Here is a 26,123-nt window from a genome sequence, read left to right as displayed (position 1 = left end):
ATTAGGTTTGCTGATGTAACGAAGAAGGGGGTTCTCTTGGAAAAAAACAAAGTTAGAAAAGGACCGTTCTATGGTTTTGCCTTGGTCTGAGTAGCTTCAATTACAACATTTGTGGTGCACTCACAAAAATTATTTCTCCTTTACGCATATTACTCTCTGATTTCGAAAAGATATTATATTTTGATGTGACCACTGTTAAAGGGTTAATTAAGAGAATTTATAACATGCTGGCAAGCCCAAAAATTCCTTTCTTACATAATTACCAAAATGCTTGGAATAAGGATTTAGGTGTTCCTTTATCTGAAGTTCAATGGAGCCGTATTTGGAATACTGCAGTGTACACATCACCTGCTTTTAATATATAGGCTTCAAACATATAAGGTGATTTCTAGATGGCACCTAAACTCCTGCTCAACTTTCACATTTGATTCCTGATATGTCCCCTCACTGTTGGAAACGTTGTGGATCTAAGGCTACCTTTTACCATGCTTGGTAGTCTTGCCCAGTGATTGTCACCTTCTGGAAACAGGTGCTTAAGGAAATTTTCAGAATAACAGGGGTTATGATCCCATTCTCTCTGAGTTTGATTCTTTTGAATCTTTGGGAATCTGGATTTGCTTTGGAACAGGATAAAGAGCTTATAATGACTTTACTCACTGCAGCTAAAGTGGTTATTGCTTGTAAATGGAAAGACGGGCAATCCACTGGTCTATGGGCTTGATATCTCAAAGTTTGGGATTACTTTACACTAGATAAGATTACTGATGAAGTGCAGTCACATGCTAATATACCTCAACATAGATCTGTAATGGGCAAATGGTCTCCTTTTTTTAAGAATCCATTTTAGAACATCTAGACCTGGCTCTTCAAGCCGTAGCATCTTGGCTCAGGCTGAGTCGGTTGAAGCTGAATCTGACAAAGATGGAGGTTCTCTACCTGAGCCGGGGTGGTCCAGGGGGGGGATATCCCTCTGTCGGCTCTTGACGGGGTGTCACTAATACCAGTCCCTGAGGTCAAGAGCTTGGGTGTGCGCCTTGAGTCCTCTCTTACAATGGAGGCCCAAGTAGCAGCCACTACTAGATCCGCCTTTTTTCATCTTTGGCGGTAGCGGCAGTTGGCCTCTTTCGTGGAGCATGACGACTTAGCAATGGTGATCCATGCTACGGTCACCTCAAGAATAGATCACTGTAATGCTCTCTACATGGGGCTACCCTTGGTGCTGACTCGGAAACTACAGCTAGTGCAGAATGCTGCAGCACGGCTGTTAATGGGGCTCCCCCAGTGGGAGCACATTCGGCCAGTGCTGAGAGCTGCACTGGCTACCTATTGTATTCCGAGTCCATTTCAAGGTGTTGGTATTGACCTTTAAAGCCCTCTATGGTCAGGGGCCTGTCTATCTGCAGGACCGCCTTTCTCCACATGTTCCCTAGAGAGCACTGCGTTCAGGGACAAAACATTTTTTGTCCATCCCTGGACCAAAGGAGGCTAGGTTGCGGCCGATGCGAGCTAGGGCCTTCTCGGTGGCAGCACCAGAATTGTGGAATGCTCTCCCAGAGGTCATAAGGGCCCTGCGGGATCTCTCTACTTTCTGCAGGGCCTGTAAGACCGAACTGTTTCGACAGGCCTTTGAGATCAAACAGGGAGAGAGCTGCCACCCTACATCATTATAGAGTACTATGTGATCACCGCTTCTATTATATTGTAGTGATACAGCACGATGAAATGTTTTTTAAACATTTTAAATTGTAATTATCTTTTATTGTTTTTAATCTGTAAAAATGAATGTTGTTAACCGCCCCTGACTCTGCTTGCGGAGAGGGCGGGATAGAAATTTAAAGTAATAAATAAGTAAATAAATTTTGCTAATTATTTAACTTTGTCTTAATTTGTGTAACATTACTAGTGAGTTTATGTTGCTTCATATTTTGGAACTTTATGTTTTTCTGTAAGCTGCTTGAGTTTATAATAAAGAAAAAAATTATTTAAAAAAATTCATGCTGGAAGGGGGTCCACCGTTGCAATTGCCATCTATACTGGGCAAGTACTTCCCATTTATTTATCACATTCATATCCTATCTTTCTTCCATCATGGAATTCAAGGCAATGTACACTGGATTCTCAGAAGGTCTTTCATTTAGACAGTGACCAGACCCAGACTTTACTTGAGCAAGGGTGATATATCATAGGCTGCCAGACTATACCTGACAGCCAATGGATGCTAATTATACTTGGGGGACTGACTAGGTGTTACGGAGGATACCTGACTGCTGCTGACCCACATCCCATGTGTCACTCTAGTAATGTTTGGTACAAGAAAAGCAGGATGTGATGGAATTGTGTTCACTGTTCTCCCTCCACCACCCCCAAACTCCAGTACAAGGAGGTGGCAGTAAAACGTGGAAAGCAATTATGTTACATCGCATGTTTCTTTACCGGAATATCTCAAGGACCATCTATTCTCCTATGAACTTGTATATCTTCTACTGAGATTCTGCTCCTTTTGTCCCTTATTCAGACACAGAGTGTGAGACCACAGTCTACCATTTATCCCCAAATGTCTGGAGATGCATGCTTCCATTTCATGCTGTGCACATTCACCCACAGCAAATACCAGTATGGTTGCAGAAACTCTGATGGCTTCATTGATTATGAAGAGTCTCTGAGAGTCAAAACTAAGGCTGAAGTCCACACATATGGACCAGCCACCTTGATTATGTTTCCAAAGACCTATGTCACCTCAACCCAAGTGATCACACCTCTGCAGACCAAAGCCCTCAAATGCTAAATTTCAGACTTCCACTTCTACCGCTCTTGCTCTGTTAGACATGGCTTCCTTGGCAGGCATAGATATATCCCCAGGTTAGGTAATGCAATCATCTATTGCTAAAATTCTGCCTCCCACCTACTCCCAGCTCTGTCTTACCTTTAACTTCTTTTCCGCTCTTGCTGCTTGTTTGCAGATGGGGTGCCACACCTCTGAGCCTGAAACACAGGAGACTAGAAGATCAGAGAGAAAACCCTTTACTGAGATTCCAACGTATCATCCAGCTTCAAAACAGAACACGAGAAAACTTCCACTTCTCCTCAGCCCTGGTCTGCAGTGCTCCCTGTTCCTAGGATAGTTCTGCTCTTCGTCTGTCTCGAGGTGGCCCATCAATCTCTACCATTTGATCCCCAGTATTGAGGCTCTAGACCCCTCTGCACCCAAGCTTATGACACTGCACACAAGTACTTTGGCACATAAGGTTTTTATACTCTCTCCAAGATTCTTGCCATTTGTGCCACAAACAGCGCTTAATTATGTCACCAGTGTTGCAGCGATAATTTATTTATTTTATTTATTTATTTTATTCGATTTATATCCCGCCCTACCCCACCGAGGTGGGCTCAGGGCGGCTTACAACATAAAAACCAACAGAATCCATTTAAATACATTCATGATAGATTAATAATTATAATTATACAATAAAATATATAAAATACATATAGAATACATAAAAGCACATAAAACTTACTACAATATGTACTATGCTAACCTTCCTTAAATCAATTCTTCAATATTCCAGTATTAAATAATCTGGTGTTATAGATTGGAGTGTTCAGGCATTCTGATAGCAATTAATTATATGCCAGCCGGAAGAGGACTGTTTTGCAGGCCCTGCGGAACTGTTCAAGGCTCCGCAGGGCCCTCACCTCTTCCGGGAGCTGATTCCACCAACAGGGAGCTGCAATCGAGAAGGCCCTGTCTCTGGTCACTTTCAGACGGGCCTCCTTTGGCCCAGGGATTGTAAAGAGGTTTTGGGACCCCGATCTCAGCACTCTCTGGGGAACATGTGGGGAGAGACGGTCCCTAAGGTAGGCAGGTCCCAGGCCATAAAGGGCTTTAAAGGTCATAACCAGCACCTTGTACCGAACTCGATATGTTATCGGCAGCCAGTGCAGTCCCCGAAGCCCCGGCTGAATGTGCTCCCATCTAGGGAGCCCTAATAACAGCCGGGCAGCGGCATTCTGCACTAGCTGCAACTTCCGGGTTCGGCACAGGGAGCAGCCCCATGTAGAGGGCATTGCAGTAGTCTAATCTCGAGGTGACCGTTGCATGGATCACTGTTATGACGATGATATTTTTATATTGGAGCAAATGTGACAATAGCAACTAAAAGGCAACCACACTGTACTGGTTCCCATCTCTGGAATTTTGTAAGTGATGCACGACAGAATGATAGAACTAAAGGGAATAAAAAAGGTCAACTTGTTTAAGGCAGGACCGTCCATTTCCATCCTGCAACTTTCACAACCCAGAACTCAATGTCAGACTAGAGACGGTGAGAGATTTGTGACGGGATCCTCCCATCATTTAAACCCTGCTAACCGAAGTTATGCAGGGGCCCAATTCAGAGTGAGAATGTATGATCAGGGGCAGGATTTCACCAATTTAAACTGATATGTGCAAACATATACATAAACACATACTCACTCAGCGTTATTAGCCCTCAAAGGAAAAAAAAAACAGATGGCAAAAGATGGGCTCCCCCCCCCGCTTTTATGGCTAACAAGTCAGGGAAAGGAGATCAGATTCAACTGCTGAAACCATCTGAGGGCAAAGTCTTCACCGCCACCAAACGTGACTTCTTTTAGCATTTTAAAAGCATTTTTTTTACCATTTTAAATGTCATTGATCTCCTAACCTATCATTGGTTTTGACCCTCACTGTGATGCAAGCAGAGAAATGGTGTGCTGTATTAAGATGTCTCTGGAGTAATAGTTTTGGCTAGCTCAGGCATTTGAGTCAAGACTTGAATACATCCTACTTCCAATTTTATAACCAATTTTATTACCCAAAACAAACATTAACAACCAGGGAAAACTGGTGGAGTGGAGCCAGCCTGAAGAAGAAGATATTGGATTTATATCCCGCCCTCCACTCTGAAGAGTCTCAGAGCGGCTCACAATCTCCTTTACCTTCCTCCCCCACAACAGACACCCTGTGAGGTGGGTGGGGCTGGAGAGGGCTCTCACAGCAGCTGCCCTTTCAAGGACAACCTCTTCCAGAGCTATGGCTGATCCAAGGCCATTCCAGCAGGTGCAAGTGGAGGAGTGGGGAATCAAACCCAGTTCTCCCAGATAAGAGTCTGCACACTTAACCACTACACCAAACTGGCTCTCCCCTAAAGGTGTGGGGGCCCATAGGTCAGTGCCTTCTTGGCCTATTTGTTAAACCAGCCCTGTAACTGACCCTTCCCCTGACTTTATTAGCCTTTTCACGGAAAAAGAAAAGTATCTATGTAGCTTCAATTACAGAATGGTTCAAAATGGCTATTGGATTCTGTATGATGGACAAAATAGCATCTAATATACATGAGTCTGAAGCAGGGTCTTATTCATCAAATTTTGACTCATGCTGGTTTCCCTTCATTACATAGATTTCTGCGTTAGATAACCGTTTATGGCTATCTAATTTAGCAAAGATGATAATCCTTATCTAATTTTTTTCCCTTTAATAATTTGGTATGCATAGAGAGCCTTTTCCGCCTCCTTTTTATTTGAAGTTAGTAGAAATCTGTAACTTTATAATTCCTAAAAACAATTCTAGAATAATCTTTTTTTGTTTTATCTTTCATATTTCAACATTATGTTTGTGTATAACCCCTCAGCCAATAGTTATGTCGTAACCAACCACAAGTGTTGCTGTTATGTTATTCTATTAAAATACATTTTTAAAAAAAAAATTCTTTAAAGTATCTCTCTTTTGTTCATTTTTTTTCTTTAAAGGATTCTATAAAGGAAGCCGTGACCCTCAGCTTATAAGACCTGAACAAGCCTGTTAATGACAGGATGTTTTGGAGATCATTAATTCATGGGATTGCCATAGATCGGAAGTAACTTAATGGCATTTAATATCCAATGGCACAGGGTCCTCTTCTGGTTTCCATTTGCAAAACTATGCAAAGGTGAAAGAGCTAAATCGCCTCTTTTCCCTCTTCCACATAAGCCATGACTTTGCTCTGAATTCAGACTGAATTCAGACTGTATGCAACTGTGAACAAAATGAACAAAAGATAGATACTTTAAAAAAAAATTAAATGTCTTTTAATTATTTTAAATGACTTTGGAAAATCTGATCCCAGACCTCCAAGCGGGCCTTATTTTGGGCAGAAGCTCACAGGAGCGCAGCTCCAAAACCTCTAATTTTTATTGTGCTCTTTCACACCGCTCCCCAATACTCTATTGTTCAAACGCCCTGTGAGAATTTTGCTGAACTCTAGGATTTGACAAATTTTCTAATATTTTTCCTCACAAAAAAATGGGAAAATAACCAAAACATATAAAGCAGACGGATGCCACTGTGGCCACATAGGAGAAAGTAATTTTAAAAGTATGATGGGAGTAAGGTTTTATTATGACAATTCTAATTCAAGAAGCATTTTAAGGTAGATGCTGAGCTGATATAATTTAGTATACCTTCCAGTGATTTCAGGGGTGGGTGGCAGCCGCAAATGAGTTGTGCTAATGAGCTCCAGCACCTCTTTCTCTACACAATGACCCCTGCCTCCAAGTATCACATGCAATGTTAGTTTCAGGTGGGTTGTTGTGTTGGTCTGAAGTAGCAAAACAAAGTTTGTATCCAGTGGCACCTTTAAGACCAACAGAGTTTTAGTCAAGGTATAATGTTCTGTGTGCACACACACTTTTGAAGAAGTAGTATCTGAAGACATGTGCTTGCCCATGAAAGCTTATATCTTGAATAAAACACTGTTGGTCTTAAAGATGCCACTGAACTTTTAGTGTTTGCTTCATCAATCAGGTAAGTTTTATTAGGCTAATATAGAAATACTTTGGTAGTTACCGTTTAGTTTGACTTTTTTTTTTTTACAAGTTACGTGTTTTAAATTACTTTTGTGCAATTATAATTACATTGGGATTTATTGTTTGTACTGTCTGACTCAGTATTTATTTATTAGCAAGTAAATTTGGTGGCTAATCATTCTTGTTCATTATTCATCTAACCTTTACAACAATCACCGGATGAAGAACTAGTCTCTCATAATTAGTTGGGATTTATCGTACTTGGTATCAATAAATTTTGTCCCCTGCACCAATTTGTTTTCTGTCTCCTTTTAATAATATCTCTCTGAATAAATGGTCCTTTCCAAGTGGTGGCCAGGGCGGTCCTTTTGAGTGAGGACGAAGGATGGGCACAAACCAGCTGTCAAACTAAAGTTCGTCATGAATTTTGGTTGTGGTTCGCAAAGCAATGTTTGTGAACTGAAGAAACACCACAAACTTTCACAAATTTTGATGCCATTCATGGCAGTTCATGAACAGCAGAAAGCAGCTTGAAAAGCCTGTTGGGTCACCATAAGTCAGTTGCGACTTGAGGCAAATAAAAGGGGTGGGTGTGGGAGAATTAAAGACAGGTACTTGCACAGTGCCTGTCTTCTTTTTCCTACCAGAGCTCACAATAGGACAAGAATGTTGAGTGAGGAAAGGTGCAGAGGCAAAGAACTGCTCTTCCTTCCTGTCTGTCATCCACATCAACATCCCCCCCATCCCCAACACACAGTGCAGCTGCTTTCTTTGGCTAAGAAATACAACAGAGGGATTTGACCATTTCTGAAATGGACTGAGTTGTTTTTGCAGGCAGCAATATACAACAGGCATAATGAACTTTAGCAGAACAGTCAGCTTGCTAAGACTTGAGTTAGGACTCTAGGAGACTAAGAAGAAGAAGATATTGGATTTATATCCCGCCCTCCACTCCGAAGAGTCTCAGAGCGGCTCACAATCTCCTTTCCCTTCCTCCCCCACAACAGACACCCTGTGAGGTGGGTGGGGCTGGAGAGGGCTCTCACAGCAGCTGCCCTTTCAAGGATAACCTCTGCCAGAGCTATGGCTGACCCAAGGCCATGCCAGCAGGTGCAAGTGGAGGAGTGGGGAAATCAAACCCGGTTCTCCCAGATAAGAGACTGCACACTTAACCACTACACCAAACTGGCTCTCCTTTTCTTGACTAGCATTTTCTTGATCTGTAGCTTGCTTTCATTTCTTTTGTTTCAGCTCCTATTTCAGGAGAAGGGAAAGGACTGCAAGTTTTCTTCTCAATAGCAAGGACCACTCTCTATGGGAGCATCCCAGCTAATATCCTCTATCAGAGGCATAACATGCAGAATCCATCACCAGCTAGTCTGGTCATCATTGCTGCCTGCATTGCAAACAACCTGGGGATACTGGAGCACTGAAGGCAGTGGAGGTCGGGTACACCCAATGTGCATGTATCTTCATACTGGATGTGCAAGTGCATTTTCACAGCCAGTTTGTCACTAGATTTATGTCACGGACTGTTTCTGTGCTGTTTGTTTGTTTTAAATCCACAGATGCACACACGTGTTTCAAGAAGAGTATAATGTACAAAACATAACACATGCATCTATTTCCTAGGCAAACCACATGTGCTCCAGTCTGGAATTTTGAGTTGTCCTGAATGGTTATTGTCTGTGAGAAATAGGCATTACCCTTCTTACAGTACATCTGATCATAAGGCAAGGGTGCTCTACCAGTGAATCCAAGTATAAAGTAAGCAATGCAAAGAAAGGTGTCCACCTTAAGGAAGTGATGGGAACAGACAGAAGAATTCCAGTTTCAATTGTGGCTGGAAATGGTATCTTAACAGCTTGAGCTCTATTCTGGGTACACGTTAATTAGAAGTACAGGTGCATTTAAATACGATTGGAGTACTGAAGGAGTGTTAGGTTATCCTGACCTTCACAGGACCATCCAGGTAATCTTCTCCCAGCCACAGAATGACTCACTAGCTGCCACAGCCAAAGCATGATTACCCTTCCCTCTCCTTACCCAGTTGTTAGGTGCCACGCACTTCGAGGCCACTATCGCCATAGTAACAGGTTATTCTTGGCAGAAGATCAGGCATGACAGCCAGCTGCAGTACTCTGGGGGAGTTGCTCTTTCCCCACACTCACATCCCGGTAGCAGGGTTTCTGCTGGTACCAAGCTGGCTGATGGGCCGATGTGACACTAATGGCATATCCACTCCCCCTCAATAAGCTAAATGTCAACTGTCACCCCACAAAAGAACCAACCCATTCCTAAGTTCCAGTACTGCAAGGGTGATAAGGAACCAGCCCTGTAATTAATGCAAAGACATGGGGTAATTAGAGACTCAGGGTGACAAGCCACTAAAGGTTGTCTTAGGGACAAACAGCTTCCCACCACCAAACTGAAAGAAAACATACAGGGAAAAAGCCCTGAACTTCCAGAGATACCCATCCCCCCAGAAAGATACACTGAAGGCACATGCTAGAGCTGAAGTTTTAGACCCAGAAAGTGTGAATAAGATTTCTTTTGTGATTTAATTACATATCCTCCATTTGAAAATCTTGACTCACTTCTCAGTTAAACCAGGCCTCATTAATTTTAATCTCTGCTCCATGCAGAGTGCCGTGAAGATCATCCAAGAGCTCTTTAAGAAAGGATGGAGCCCACAGAGAACAGGCTTGTGGCAACCTTCAGAAAGAGGCTCTCTCAAGCTGTGGTCACAGCAGCTTTAAAACCATTTCAGACATGTAAGTTTTCATACCTGGTCACCTGTGAGGCATGGATGAAAGTAGACAGCCCATTCCATAGTGTGATCTTATGGCCCTTTAACTGTTTTCATACCTGTGAGGTACATCTCTTCACCTTCGGTGAACATCTGGTGGCAACGCACGCATCGGGCACAAGTAGGGTGATAATGTTTTCCTCCTGCCTAAAAAGCATCAAGAACAGAAAAGATGAATAAATAATACACATCCATTCACATTTGTCAGAGTCCTCCTAAGAACACATTTGTATAATTTCTCTTATTTCTGTCTTGCCTTTCATCCAAATGTCCATCAGGCACGGGTATCAATAAGAACAAAGCTATTATTATAGTACAACATATAAGCAATAGTGCTACTTCTCAAAAACAATTTATGTATAGTTCCCTAAAGTCAGTGTAAATTCAGTGGTATAAAGAGAGATAATTTCTCCTGTCTTCATTCAAAAACCTGGTAAGAAAATGTTTTAAGCCATTATTAATTATGGGGCCTGCTAAAGAACAAGGCCTTGGCCAAAGAGGTTCTCAGCTGATCAGTCTCCAATCTCGCACCTATTAAAGAATGGATACAAAGCAAAGCCTCTCAAGGAAATTTTAAACTACAGGGAGGCTCACATGGGAGGAGGCCCTTTCAAATATGCAGGCAATTTAGTGCTTTAAGGGTGTCTTGAATTTACCAGGGGCCTAAGAGACTCTGGTAAGGATAAACAATTACCCAAATCAGATGGAGGGAATGCATCTGGAGAGCTCTCTTCTGTTTAATCCTCAATTGTCACGCGTATACACCAAAAACTCTTGGAATACAAATGTTTGCAGGATGTTCCCAATAGGTTAGAAACAGTGCTGAATTAAACCTGGTGGAGGCCCCTAGGCCAGGGGTGTCAAACCTGCAGCCCGTGGGCCGCATCTGGCCCACTGAGGGCTCCAATCAGGCCTTCCAGCGACTGACTGTTGTCTGCTTCATTCTCCCTTCCCTGCTGTGTTCAGTCGCCATTTTCTCCCCAGCCATCAGCCTGCCAGCAAAGCAGCCTTTATTTGCTCCTTCTCTCTCCGCCCTCCCTTTTCCCAAAGAGAGGAGGAGAGAGGAGGAGCGTTAGCCAATGAAAGAGCCTGGCTCTATAGCTCTGCTGGGTGATTAAGTTTGCCAGACTCAACTAGTCACCCTACAGAGCTACTGATCCCAGTCTCTCTTCCTTCCTGGCTGAGACCCCTCCCTCTCCTTGTGCCCTGGGGGAAGGAAGGAAAGAGCTCCAGCTTCCTTTGCCCAGTCCTCGCCACGGGAAGAAATACAAAGGGCACTTTTAAGACTAGCAATATTTTATTGAAGGTATGAGCTTTTTGCCTTGCTACAGAGAGAAAAAGAGGGAGGGAGATTTGTTGGGTTTGTTATGGGTGTTATGTAAAATCCACCCAAATGTGAGAAAGACACCTCTGATATTGTTCACAGCTGCCACAATGACAAAGGGGGCATGGTTTGTAATTTTACTCTTATATCAATCCAGTGATTTGACAAGGATTGGGTAGGGAGGCCAATCACAGCACATCTAAGCCCAGAATACCTGCGAAGTACCATTGGAGTAGAATGACATTCTACAAGCTGTCATTAAATGGTCACTCTCTCATGCCAGTGGAAGATCTTTTCCAAGTTCCCTCTGGATGAGAATGAACTGAAGCCAATGAAATCCTCAGCCCTGGTTTGTTTGTTATTTATGCATTTCAAAGATTTGACCTTTAAGGCAGCTTGCACATCAAGGATTAGGGCCACTTCTACCATACAGTTCTCCAACGGACAGCTGATTTTTATGGTAGTTAGAATCTCGATAGGACAGCACTCGGTGGAATTACCTTGCTCTTGCCTATAGTGGTTCTTGTGACTATTTGGGTGGTAGTAGCAAGGCAAAGACCAACCAACCTCTCCTCAAAAGCATCCACCTCAATCTGGGGATAGAGCAGATGACAACATCCAGGGTACAGGACTATAGCTATTCCTGCCATACAGTTCTTCCCCGAGACAGTTGGTTGATTTCTCTCTAAATGCTCCCACCAGAGGGCAACTTTTTCTGGTGTCTTCAGTGAGTCTGATACTCCCAGAATTAGAAATAGCAACCTACTATTTCACCCACTCGCAATGTACTAGGGCTGTTATCTTTGCCCTTTGACAAGGATAATAGGTTTAATTGGTAGCTTGTTTCCACTCAAAAATGTCTGTGAGGATTTCAATTACAGACTCACTTTCAGTACTTCCGAACTTAGATGCAGCCACTGGTTTACCTTGGCACTTCCGTCGCAATCAACTCAGTGCTGTATAAAGCATCCGCTCAAAGGCAAATTTTACAGCAATAATAATAATGATAATAATGTAAGAGAGAATGAAGGATTATTAAAAGGTATGTGTGTGGGGGGGGAATGGATAGTGAAGGCCTTTAATTAGAGAAGAAAGAGAAGTTAAAGCCACAATTCATACTTATCAATGCTTCCCCAAAACTTGGGTCTCATAAAGACAGAGAAGCTAGTTAGATTAACAGTGCAGTGCCCACCACACAGATCTTGTAATTTCTTGCCATCGTATGGCTGGTCTAAAGGTCTGTTGCCTTACAGCCATTTAAATGAATTACAGAGTCTTGGTCTAAAAACCTTAGCCATGATTAAAGGCTGACTGTAGTAACGTGGCAGGTATCTCAGGCTGTATCTGCACCAGCTGTATGTTCTGCAATATGTCTTGAGAACAGCTGGCACAGTCTACACAGCATGTTTCCAAGCAGCAAACTGAGGAGTTATGGTCAAGTCATTTCACTAATAAGAATGAAAAATTAAGCACAAAACCGCCACACACACGAGTTTTTTCGCCTGGATTAGGAGACTGGTTATAGAAAAGGCAACAGCGGCTACAACTCACTATACTTATCTTGAATGTTTGAAGATGAGCCCTTTTTTAACTGTCTCTGAGCCCTTTCTTAGCTGTCAAGTCTTCGCCAACTTATGATGACCCTTATAGGGTTTTTAAGGCAAGAGATATTCAGTAATGGTTCCCCATCGCTTGTCTCTGCATAGCGACCAAGGACTTCCCTGGTGGTCTCCCATCCAAATACTAACCAAGATTGATCCTGCTTAGCTTCTGAGAACTGACCTGACTGGGCTATCCAGATCAGGCCTTCTTCAACCTGGACTGTATTAAATTAGCATCCCACACCTGCAAAAAACATGAAGAGAATGGCTATCCCACAACGATTGCCACCATTTCATCAACTGATAAGAGTTAGCATCAGTCAATACAGAAAAGCCATAATCCACCTGGTGGGGTGATGGTGATGAGGAATTGCTTGTAATGCTGGTCCCAGCACTGGGAATGACTAAGAGGTGTTATTTCTACCACTTCTGGCTTTGATCCGCACTCTATTTGTTGGGGGGAAGTAACGCCTACAAAAAGATCTGAGTAATTACAGACCTTAATCAGAAATCCAGATATCACAAGAAAAAAAAAAACCTATGTTGAAAAGTAATGACAGTTTAGGATCAAGGGAATCAATTCTGGCATAAGATCCTATACTAGTACACAAAAAGGGGGGAATATATATATATATATATATATATATATATATATATATATATATATATATATATATATATTCATTTAATCCAACTGTAATCCATATTTTTCATGAAAAACTATTTAGAGTCCTTTTCACATGGGCATTTTAACCTCTTTAGCTTCTGAAGACAAATGAACTTTGTTAAGGGTTTCACATACCTTTAATGATAAAGCAACAACAAAATCAGATTGAAACAGTTTTTTTGGAAAACCTAGTTTAAGGTGGCAGGACAGCATTTCATCCTTAAGATGACTGAAACCTCACCAAAAATCTGTTTAACTTCAGAAACCAGAGGGCTAAATAACTTGTATGAAAGAGACTTAGATTTTACAGGAGTTGTGTGGCTACAACCAATTCACATCTCCCCCACATGTCCTTCTGGTGGGGCCTAGAATGTGAAATATATGAAATGATGTCATCATATGAAGCATGTCTCCTCCACTTGCCAAGAATAGCCAATCAACCGGAATGGGGGCACAGATATGCTGAACGCATAGACGTCACCTCACACGTCTCTTACACTACATGATATGGGGAAATGCGTGAAGGAGACACCAACGGGCAGCATTCATGTGTCCACCATAACATCCAGTTAGGCCCTGAAATTATCCTTACCATGAAGGCAGATGCTCAGTTTGCCTATATCTCTGTCTTTAGACAATTTGTGTGTGCAAGTGCGCATGCTACAGCACTGCAACAACTTTTTTCTTCTTTGCCCAGGTAACACAACTCATGTCCTGGCCTTTGCTGCCAATACTCAAAACCATAATGTATTTTCCATTATCTAGAAAGGCTGAGTTATTTTTATGCCAGCTGTTTTCAGGAGGCAATTTGTCCAAATGCAGGTCTCATTCAACATATTTCTTTCAAAAACCCAGAGCGATTCAAAAACCAACCATGCACAGCACTTCAGTGGTTTCTTTCGCTTGCTGCATTATCTGATGTTTCCCTCATACACATTCATAGTTTTAGAGAATGGAAATTTGAAAATCAATGACAATCATGCAAATGAGGTGAATGAATCATTGAGACACTTGCAACTGAAAGCAACATACATATATACAATTTAAACACACTTCAGAAATACTCTAATGCCTTCAGCAAGACACCCTTTCTGCTCATTCATATATTTTCTAGAACTCCTCAGAGATGTATGAGAACACGCTAGCTGAGCCACTACGGGGCTTGGCTGCCACTAAAATGATGTGGATATAAAAATCAAATGACAGATTGATGCTGTCCGATGTAATTGTGTCAAGAACGCTACCTTATGAAACCCAGTGAGCCATTCATAGGATTTACATCCCAATACTATGAGCATCTCGACAGAAGATTCAGCAGCTCAGAGGGTCAAGCTCTAGGCCCTCGGTGTCCCTTTGAGGGCAAAACTGGCCCCTCTGTACTGATCCCAACCCTTGAGTGTAGTGGTATCTGCTAGCTTTCCTGTCTGGTCAGGTACATCTATGCTACATAATAATCACTCAAAGGTCAGTACAGGGTAGGGTTGCCAATCCCCAGGTGGGGGCAGGGGATCCCCCGGTTTGGAGGCCCTCCCCCCGCTTCAGGGTCATCAGAAAGCGGGGGGGGGGGGAGGGGATGGAAATGTCTGCTGGGAACTCTGTTATTCCCTATGGAGATTTATTCCCATAGAAAATCATGGAGAATTGATCCACGGGTATCTGGGGCTCTGGGGGGGCTGTTTTTTGGGGTAGAGACACCAAATTTTCAGTATAGCACCTAGTGCCTCTCCCCAAAATTCCCCCCAAGTTTCAAAAAGATTGGACCAGGGGGTCCAAGTCTATGAGCCCGAAAAGAAGCTGCCCCTATCCTTCATTATTTCCTATGGAAGGAAGGAATTGAAAAAGTGTGTCCCTTTAAATGTGATGGCCAGAACTCCCTTTGGAGTTCAATGATGCTTGTCACAGCCTTGATCTTGGCTCCACCCCTAATGTCTCCTGGCTCCACCCCCAAAGTCCCCAGATATTTCTTGAATTGGACTTGGCAACCCTAGTACAGGGAGAACCCCCTTGGAATAGAAAGTGATGGAAGGTTCTAGTCCCAGACCTGCATCAAATGCATGGTGGCCGAACCTAAGATTAATTCAAGGACTGGAGATAAAACGGAATAACACTGAGACACCTCCAGGAGCTCCTTCGAGAAAAATAGTGTACAAATGTAGGATAGGTAAGCAAAGAGATGACTGGCAGACATCTGGTTCTGCCCTGCTTGCTTGATTTAGTTGCAGAGGAGCAAATCCCAACTTGCAGGCAGGGGTGATGTGTTGGCTATCAAGCCACTGCTGGCTTATGGCGACTCTGGGGTTTACAAGGCAAGAGGTGTTCAGAGGGGAGAGTTGCTGTTGCTGTCTAGATTTAATTAATTGCCCCATCCTGGCTCACAACAGGCTCTGGGCAATGTACAACATACATTAAATCAATATATAAGTTAAAAAAAACAGCACAATAATTATTTAAAATTATAAAACTCTCAGATTTTTCTACGTGTGGACTAACAAGGTGTCATGCTGGGGGTGGGGGAGGGAACTTACAAAGTGTCTGGGGGCGAGCAGGAAAAGGAAGGACCAGTCAAATAATAAACTGTTGCTGCCCTCAACCAAAAGTCTGGTGAAACGTCTCTAATTTACAGGCCCTGCAGAATTGCATAAGCTCCCGAAGGGCCCTGATGTGATCTGGCAGAGTTTCACCAGGTTGGGGCCAGTACCAAGAAGGCCCTAGAGCCAGGGATCACCAGAGCATTGTTACCAGTAGAGCACAGAGCTTTTCCAGGAACATACCGGAGGAGACAATCCTGCAGGTACGTTGCAGGATTAACCGACATTGTATGTTAAGGCCGCTCAAGGCCTTAAAGGTCAAAACCAAGACTTTGAATCCGACTTGGTACTCCACTGGGAGCCAGTGTAGCTGGTGCAGCACTGGTTGAATATGTGCTGACTGTCGCATTTTTTCTCAGGACTCATGCCATCACATTCTGGACCCATTGGAGTTTATGGGTCAGTCTCAAGGGTAGGCCAGTGTAGAGCATGTTACAGTAGTCTAGTCTGGAGATGGCCATTGCATAGATTACTATGGCTAGGTCAGAACGTGACAGGAAGGGAGCCAGGGGGAGGGACGGTGGCTCAGTGGTAGAGCATCTGCTTGGGAAGCAGAAGGTCCCAGGTTCAATCCCTGGCATCTCCAAAAAAGGGTCCAGGCAAATAGGTGTGAAAAACCTCCGCTTGAGACCCTGGAGAGCTGCTGCCAGTCTGAGTAGACAATACTGACTTTGATGGACCAAAGGTCTGATTCAGTATAAGGCAGCTTCATATGTAGGAGGGACGGTGGCTCAGTGGCAGAGCATCTGCTTGGGAAGCAGAAGGTCCCAGGTTCAATCCCTGGCATCTCCAAAAAAGGGGTCCAGGCAAATAGGTGTGAAAAACCTCAGCTTGAGACCCTGGAGAGCCGCTGCCAGTCTGAGAAGACAATACTGACTTTGATGGACCAAAGGTCTGATTCAGTAGAAGGCAGCTTCATATGTTCATATGTTCAGTTGCTGAGCTTGGTGGAGGTGGAAAAACACCACCTTGTCAATGTGCATGACCTGGGCCTCCATAGAGAGGGAGGCATCCAGCATCACACCCAGGTTTGCCATTGCCTTCTTCTGCGGTATCTGCAGCTTCATATGTCCATCATATGTCCATCACTGAAGACTTTCCTATGGTTTCCACAAAAATGCTTTTTCTTCTACTCCATGTAAGCACAGGCCAAATATGACAAAAAATAACCAAATCATCCAAGCCAACACGGAATGTGCTTAGTATACCTGCTCACTATCCTCCTCACAGAATCTGCCTGCCTTGGATAGCCTTAACTCCAGCATTTGGCCTGAAGTCCACTTGGCGCAGAGCTGGGTCTTGTGTGTGTTACCTGGTTGGGACAACATCTTGCGAGAGTCATCTTTGGTTTTGCTTTGGGCCGCAAGTATAGCACGCCTCCTCTCTAATGGAAGCTTTACATAAAGGAAAAGCAATTATCCAGCAGAGCAGACCACAACAGCCTTGTTTATTTTATATTGATTAAAATTACAGACGTTGTGGAAGCCTGATGCTACCTACCATGAAGAGACTGCTTATTATAATTCAGGAAAGGGGGAGTGTTGTTCCTTTAAGACTCATTAATCATCCACGGCCGGCTGCACATCTTAAAGTCATCTGGGACACCCAGAGGCTTAAGCATATGAAGGCTGATTATGGATGTGGATAGTTAAAGGCACTCTTATGCCAGGCATTGTCAGGAAGGATGAGGGGAGCCTACTGCTTTGAGGCAACCCAACTCCTACACATCCAGTCTGATCTGTGATCACTGTGGTTATCTGGCTTATTATCTAGAAGACACCATCTTCAGCACTCAGCATCGCCAAGGAAAACATTGGTTGGGTTTGCGTGCCTTGATAGAACCGAGACTACTGCAAAGAGAATGTGCTCTGGATTTCTCAAAAGGGTAGGTTGCATTGTGTCCACAGGATCTCCAAATCATCCTTTGGTTCTGCAGTCTTCACTACATGACGCACCAGGAATAGCTTTCCTCCCCGAAACACGCTTGAGGATTGAAAATAGCATCTTTCAACAGCACTGCTGACCTGTTTCCAGCCAATCTATTCACAGTTATGAATGGAGCTTCTCTCGGCCAGGTTCTAGGAACCCCACACAGAAGGACTAGTGAGATGCAATTCATGGAAATGGAAGTAAAAGAGATGCCTGATAAGCGCAGCTGCACATGCTATGGGGACGATGAATTCTTCTTCATCCACTGCAGGTCCAACTTCCACAGTGTTTACTGTCGAGGCACCTGACAGAGAAGCAGGAATTTACCTTTCCCACTGCTAGTGAAGTGCCCTTTAGGTAATAAGCACAACTGAGTGCAAACCCAGGGACAAGTGCTCTATTCTCCCTAATTTCTGTACATTATAGCGTACTCTGAAGTTCCTCGCTAGGTAATCACTGCCATGGAGACTCAGCAATATTCAGGAGATGGCATCCTTCATGTATCTTAAGTGGCCTACTGCTTAGGATCAGAAGAAGAAGAAGAAGATATTGGATTTATATCCCGCCCTCCACTCCGAAGAGTCTCAGAGCGACTCACAATCTCCTTTCCCTTCCTCCCCCACAACAGACACCCTGTGAGGTAGATGAAGATATTGGATTTATATCCCGCCCTCCACTCCGAAGAGTCTCAGAGCGGCTCCCAATCTCCTCTCCCTTCCTCCCCCACAACAGACACCCTGTGAGGTAGATGAAGATATTGGATTTATATCCCGCCCTCCACTCCGAAGAGTCTCAGAGCGGCTCACAATCTCCTTTCCCTTCCTCCCCCACAACAGACACCCTGTGAAGTGGGTGGGGCTGGAGAGGGCTCTCACAGCAGCTGCCCTTTCAAGGACAACCTCTGCCAGGGCTATGGCTGACCCAAGGCCATTCCAGCAGGTGCAAGTGGAGGAGTGGGGAATCAAACCCGGTTCTCCCAGATAAGAGTCTGCACACTTAACCACTACACCAAACCGGCTCTCCAGTACACAGTGCTGCCCTCCGTGTGCCAAGCAGCACGGCTGCAACAGATTCCCAGTGTTGCTACACATGTCTTGGCTTGACTGTCTAGGGCAGACAGATGGAAAATGGAGAGGGACTTGACTTACAGCCAGTAAGCAATGTCTGCACTCCTGGCCATTAGGGGCTATTTTATATGCTTTGGGTCAAAGATCCTTTCAGTGTGGTTTTTTTTTTTTTTTGAATAATCAGCTGATTGGATGCATGGCAGTTTTACTCTGGAGACAAGCCTTCATTAACGTCTGTAAAGCAGATGGCAAGTGCAGATCTACGGAGGCAAAATGATGTGAAACTGACAAGCATCTAACCATGCGAAAGTGGCATGATCACAGATTGTCTACAGGAAAGGATAATCAGTGGCAGGACTGGCGTGCTTCCCCTCCTCCCAGCAAGCATTCGGTTTCTTAAAAGAGAGGCACGGAGGCTCAAGCCCCCATGCAACGCATGCCATCTGCCTTGAACACCTTGCTCCGTAATCCTAAATAGAGTAGGGATGGTCTGAAATCGCTCAGCGGTTCAGGGAACAGCCGCTGCCAGTCTGAGAAGACAATACTGACTTTGCTGGACCAAGGGTCTGATTCAGTATAAGGCAGCTTCATATATGTTCATATATATGTTCATATATGTTCAACAGACGATGCACAAGTTCAGCGATGACCTTCTTTAGGCTAACGTCACATATTGCAAGACTGAGATGTGGGACTGAAAACGTTCTTAGGGCTGAGCCCTAGCACAAGTTAAGCCCTCTTCCACATCGTTGGTGGCTGCATGCACTGTGGTGGGGATTAATCTCCCATCACACGTGTTGAGTTGTTAAAAGAAAAAGAAAGATTCAGGATGTGCAGGGACAACAAAGCAGCCAGACCTTCTGTGATGTTTTCCTAGTAAAAGAAAACCCAATAATATTTTGATCCACCCGAGTCGCTGTGGCTACTAACATAAAACTTCTCCTCTGTCCTTCTGAATGTCTCAGTGAATGTCTCAGCTTTTGCATTCTCATTTTACATGCCTCCTGTGTTGGCTGATGGAATGCTTGCTCTGGGCTCTCAAATTCCCTTTTAGAGGAACAGCCTTCGATCCCTCTGGCTCCTTTCACCTGCTAGCATACTGTTGCATGACTAGCAGCTGTGCCGGATTTGTTGCCAGAGCAACAGACAGAGGCAGGGTGGGGTCCTGGGTACAGAGCATTCTCTTAGGTGACTATAGCGAGGGAGACATCTGAGAAATGTGTCAGTTTCACCTGAAGGGCAGGTAGAGTAATGGATGGTTATTGCAGAAGCTGACACAGCTGAGCAGTGTTGCTGAATTGCCTGGGAAATGAGGAGCAAGTTAGAAAAGTATCTTTTCTTTGGCAGTTGGGAGGGGATTAAGAAGGGCCAGGAAAGAATCCCCCCAGAAGTGAGTGTTTAGCGGCAGACGGAGGGCACAGGCTGAGCACTTCATGGACAGAATGCCTGCCATGCACTCACACTCTGGCTTTGCCAGAGGTGTATGAATATTGTGCTATGATCCGGATTGTGCTGTACAAATCAAAGAGATTGGTCTTACATTGCTTTAGCTGCATAACTCGTTTTTGATTGTACAATTATTCTTTCCAGAAATTGGAAATATTTGTGCCAGTCTTTGGATGATGACAGACTGGGGGAGGGCGATTCAATGGCAGAATCATGAGGGCTGGAAATATACTCATAAAGACCAAACAGAGCTCTGATTTTCAGGATTCCACTGCCACCTCCAGACTATAAATCAGAGGGCACATTCCATGCTCTGTAACACAGACACAGACACACCAATTCTTAGTCCTTCCCACTCGAACTAAATATAGCCAGCTATATTTAGCACCCTCCAAGCTTGCCTATATATTTGTAATGTATAGCTGCTTATTCTTCTCTTGCCAACTCAGATTCTGAAGTACTGTACAATGAATTTATTTCTTAGGAACCTGCCATGTGCACTAGTATTAACATAACTACCTCTATTTTACATATATAAGCAAAGGGGCGAGGGAAGAAGAACCTACCTTCAGGGTACAGAAGGGCCTAGAAAATACCATAAGCAGATTTTCCCCTGATCCTTCTGATCTCCACTGTTAAATGATCCCCATAGCCATGGTTTGCAATGGGAAGTGTTAGATGCAGATCATTTTTGGCAAAGGAGCGGCTGGATGCTTCTCTGGTATCATGGCAGCAGTTTGGTGTCACCGTTGGGTTTCTATTGCAATTTCACTTCCTGTTGTCATGAGTTAATTAAATGAATGTATATGCATGCTGATGTTTAGCCAGTGAGAGGTATAGCCAATGAGAATGTTTGCACGTACGTCCCGCTCATGCTAGGTGGCGATATGTATAGTGAGCGTTGAAGCAAAGCCCTAATTGGCCAATCCATATATTTGGGAGGTGGTCTGGGGGAAACCATTTGGTCAGTTTTATTGCCCTTTGTGTAAAGCCCACAGATCTCCATGCAGTTAGAGTTTGGACTCAAGAAGAGTCAAGATGTAGCCTAGAAGCCTGATAGGATAATGAATCCTTCTTTGTTTTCTAGAAATCCCAGTAACCCTTTCCGCATAGAAAAGTAAACTACTTTTATTGTTAAGCTAAAACGTGTGCCTGACTTGTTTATTGTGGTTCTCTCCACGCAACTCTGCTAAAGTATCTGTAAACCCCAACGGTCACAGAAAGCGCTTACCTCCAGGACCCTGCCGCTGATGTACCGGTTGCAGGTTTCACACTTAATGCCAAACTGGGCGTGGTAATCAGATTCACAGTATGGAATGCCATCCCTGTTGGAAAGAGTCAGTATATGAGACACAACAAACAGAACAGTAGAGAGAAGAACATCTCCTTTCCTGAGCACAGAGGTCCACACTGTTTTGCACTAAAGGCAAATTGAAAAAGCCAAAGGCTAATATATAGTTAGTGTGACTGGCTATTGAAATCCTGCTAAGTGAGGGGACAGACCCTTCTAGAAGCCTACTCTGGTGCTCAGGCACTAAGCAAGGAACTCTAGTAAATGCAAAGAATTTCATAAGGGCTGCTTTTATGCTGTTTTCAGGCTTTTCTTAATCTTACCCTTTCCCTTCATCCTCTCCCCTCAGGCTATCCAATGCTGTAGCATGTCCTTCCACCATCACAACTCTGGCTTCATACGGAAGGAAGAGGGCTGTGTTTCAGATTTCACCTCATGTCTCAGCGGCTGGTGAGTACCAGCAGGAGAGCAGCTTTAAGAGTACCAGGATGAGGATACCATATGGCAGGAAAGACAGCCACCAGTCAAGTTAGTCCAGCATCTTTCTTTTTGTTCTTGAAAGGTATTCAGGGATTTAGGCTGAGGTCCCCTGCCGTCAAGGCCTCTCACTTGCTACAGTTCTACAACTGCATAAGTTGGTTCAAAATGCTGGTCACCACTGGTGGTAGGATAGCTTTGGAGGAAATGAAGCTGCACGGGAGAATCAGTGGAACTGTCAGATGATACGACAGAATGACTTGCCTGCTACTGCGAATCTGCTCATAGCTTGCTAGTGTCCGTTCAGACCACAACAGAGGTATTTGACACTGGCTGTTCTTCATGAGTCAGGACATGTCAGGCATCCTTTCCCTCATGGCCTCAGTTGGATTTGACCGATGCAGGAATAGCAAGGGACTGTGCCAGAGCTTCCTCAGCAGCAGCCCCCATTCTGTGGAATGACTTTCCTGAGTTTGTTCCCCACTCATTGTAGAAAGTACACAAAACAATGAAGTGCCCTTCCAGAGGATGGGTTCCTGTTCTGAGGTTTCGTGATGGGCCAGGGTTGGGATTTATGACTAGGGTTGCCAATCCCCAGGTGGGGGCAGGGGATCCCCCGGTTTGGAGCCCCCCCCCTGCTTCAGAGTCATAAGAAAGTGGGGGGAGGGGAGGGAAATGTCTGCTGGGAACTCTGTTATCCCTACGGAAATTTATTCACATAGAAAATAATGGAGAATCATCCACAGGTATCTGGGGCTATGGGGGGGCTGTTTTTTGAGGTAGAGGCACCAAATTTTCCGTACAGCATCTAGTGCTTCTCCCCAAAATATCCCCCAAGTTTCAAAATGATTGGACCAGGGGGTCCAATTCTATGAGCCCCAAAAGAAGGTGCCCCTATCCTTCATTATTTCCTATGGAAGGAAGGCATTGAAAAGGTGTGCCGTCCCTTTAAATGTGATGGCCAGAACTCCCTTTGAAGTTCAATGATGCTTGTCACAGCCTTCATCTTGGCTCCACCCCTAATGTCTCCTGGCTCCACCCTCAAAGTCTCCTGGCTGCACCCCCACAGTCCTCAGATATTTCTTAAATTGGACTTGGCAACCCTATTTATGAACATATGAACACATGAAGCTGCCTTATACGGAATCAGACCCTTGGTCCATCAAAGTCAGTATTGTCTTCTCAGACTGACAGCAGCTCTCCAGAGTCTCAAGCTGAGGTTTTTCACACCTATTTGCCTGGACCCTTTTTTGGAGATGCCAGGGACTGAACCTGGAACCTTCTGCTTCCCAAGCAGATGCCCTACCACTGAGCCACCGTCCCTCCCCTGCTCTCCAGGGTCTCAAGCTGAGGTTTTTCACACCTATTTGCCTGGACCCTTTTTTGGAGATGCCAGGGATTGAACTTGGGACCTTCTGCTTCCCAAGCAGATGCTCTACCACTGAGCCACCGTCCCTCCCAGTATTTTCTGGACTGATTTCGTTAGGTTTTGAACAACACTGTAACCCGCCTTGAATCCTTTTTAAGGACAAAGGTAGGTTAAAGCGGCCATAAAGAAGCAAACAAATAAATAAAATGAGTAAATACAAGATAAACAAGAACTGGGCCTAATGCTACAGCTATCAAATGCGTAGGAGAGAGCAGTGACTCTCCTCAACCCAATGAAGCAGGCGTAATGATTCAGGCTAGAATGAGTGTGATTGTTTAGAAGAAAAAAATTATGAGAGGTTAGAAGAGGTAAAGGAAAGCAGCAATGCATTTAGTGCCCAGTGTGCTCTTTCAGCAGTGGCAAGAGAGAAAAACAGCTTTGCATTTTACATTTTTAACACAGTAATTAATATTCATTTTAGGGGCAAAAACATGCACAGCTTATTGTTCACATTGTTCTTATCACTGATTTTTGTTGTTGTTGCTTATTTCCCAGTGCTTATGTTTGTTTTGTTTTATTCTGTTTAGGAGATTTGTATCCCACTTTCCTAGTCAAGAATTGACAACTGAAAAAATTACATCATAAAATGAGAGATTCCCATCTGTATGAGCGAAAAATGAGGGACATGTCACTTTTTTTGCCTGCTTTTCCCAGCAGAAGCATTTATCTCTCTGTGACATGACCCAGGGCGGGAGGATCTTCACCCTAGCAATCATTAATTGCTCCAGGGTTAAAAGTATTCATTGATTAATCAGTGCGATTGAGCTATTACAGTAAATCATTAATTGCACAATAAAAAATCCATAATGCAGTTTTAAAATCGGATTTCAGCGGAAGCCGTCCAGTAAGTTTTAGTGCTGACAGCGACCTTACAAACAATTATCTTCACTGCATCCAAGGTAATTTTAACCCTAATTTTTTCTGTGTTATTTAGCTAAGAGAAAATGTTGCTCTCATTATATAGCTTCAGATATCCACTGGCACTGTGACGGTGATATAACTATTGTTAATTCCTATCCATTTTCCTATTAGAAATATAGGCAGCATTACCTACAGCGCACTTTGTGCACCGACAAACACACACAGCCTGCATGAGAGCTGACCTGCTGGTTCCCTTCCCAATGGTTTGCTGTCTGGCACCAACATTATCTGATTGCCCACAGAACTCTATCTACAGCATGGCCGTAGCCAGACATTTTACAATGATGGGTGGCCTAAGGATACACAAGGGAGGGATCATCATAACAGCACGGTAAAATGGTTTAAAAATGTTTTAATAGTGTTTATTCTTTGAAGTTTGATTGTTCAATTTGTATTTATTGTTTGAAATTTGGAACTGACTGTTAGCCGTAGGGTTGCCAAGTCCAATTCAAGAAATATCTGGGGACTTTGGGGGTGGAGCTAGGAGACTTTGGGGGTGGAGCCAGGAGACATTAGGGGTGGAGCCAAGATCAAGGCTGTGACAAGCATCATTGAACTCCAAAGGGAGTTCTGGCCATCACATTTAAAGGGACGGCAAACATTTTCAATACCTTCCTTCCACAGGAAATAATGAAGGATAGGGGCACCTTCTTTTGGGGCTCATAGAATTGGGCCCCCTGGTCCAATATTTTTGAAACTTGGGGGGTATTTTAGGGAGAGGCACTAGATACTATATTGAAAATTTGGTGCCTCTACCCCAAAAAACAGCCCCCCCCAGAGCCCCAGATACCCGCAGATCAATTCTCCATGATTTTCTATTTATTTATTTATTTTATTTGATTTATATCCCACCCTACCCCACCGAAGCAGGCTCAAAGTGGCTTACAACACAGAGGTTCTAACAATGAAATTCGAATTTTAAATACAATAACAAATTACATAATTAAAACATTAAAAAATCAGTGCATCAATCCCTATGGGAATAAATCTCCATAGGGAATAACAGAGTTCCCAGCAGACATTTCCCTCCCCTCCCCCCGCTTCTGACGACCCTGAAGCAGGGGGAGGGCCTCCAAACCGTGGGATCCCCTGCCCCCACCTGGGGATTGGCAACCTTAGTTAGCCGCCCTGAGTCTGCTTGCAAAGAGGGGCATAAATTAAAGGCAATAAATAAATAAATGATAATAATAAGCAAAGCAACAAAAGCCTAAACGCGAATTCTAAAAGAGTATGAATAATTTGTTAAATGTCAGATGCCTGGGTTCCTGTTGATCATCCCAGCAGAAACCAATAACTTCTTACAGATCCATTAAGAAGAGTAGGTATTTGTCTATTTTTCTTTACATCTCCACTTGAAACAAGCCTAAGGCTTTAAGGAGGGCTAAGGTCTATGAAGAAGTTCCCTGCACACTAGATAGTCTCCACTGCACTTCCTCTTTTTATAAATCTTCCCTCTGCCCAAGATCAATGGTGATCAATGAGCTTTTGCCCAAACATAAATTTTAGCAGAAGAGGGAGTACGCCCCATGACAGAGACTATTTGGCACATATGGGACTTGTTCATAGGATGCCAAACTGGAAAATTACTCTTCATAAAGAGGCCTCAAATATTCCTGAAGGTCCGAGTTTCCTTAGGCAGTCTCCACAGATTACTGTTTTGATTTATAATGTACAAGAGGTACAAGACAATGCAGAAGAGGCTTGTGCTTCCTGTGAATCAGATCAAAGGTCCATCTAGTCCAAAATCCAACAGCATCCAGCCAGATGCCT

The 26,123-nt window shown here is 43.8% G+C and overlaps 1 protein-coding gene across 1 annotated transcript in view; it reads right to left on the bottom strand.

The window, feature by feature from the left end:
• ABLIM3 (actin binding LIM protein family member 3) overlaps nt 1–26,123 on the bottom strand; it is a 251,402-nt gene that overhangs the window by 40,695 nt on the left and 184,584 nt on the right. The window contains 3 exon segments of the mRNA XM_060238855.1: nt 2,924–2,982; nt 9,673–9,760; nt 21,467–21,560. Coding sequence (XP_060094838.1) covers nt 2,924–2,982; nt 9,673–9,760; nt 21,467–21,560 — 241 coding nt within the window.

The sequence above is a fragment of the Heteronotia binoei genome, chromosome 5 (assembly GCF_032191835.1).
Source record: "Heteronotia binoei isolate CCM8104 ecotype False Entrance Well chromosome 5, APGP_CSIRO_Hbin_v1, whole genome shotgun sequence".
NCBI classification, from domain to species: Eukaryota; Metazoa; Chordata; class Lepidosauria; order Squamata; family Gekkonidae; genus Heteronotia; species Heteronotia binoei.
The sequence above is the reverse complement of the archived record's forward strand: the minus strand, read 5'-3'. Positions and strand labels throughout refer to the sequence as shown.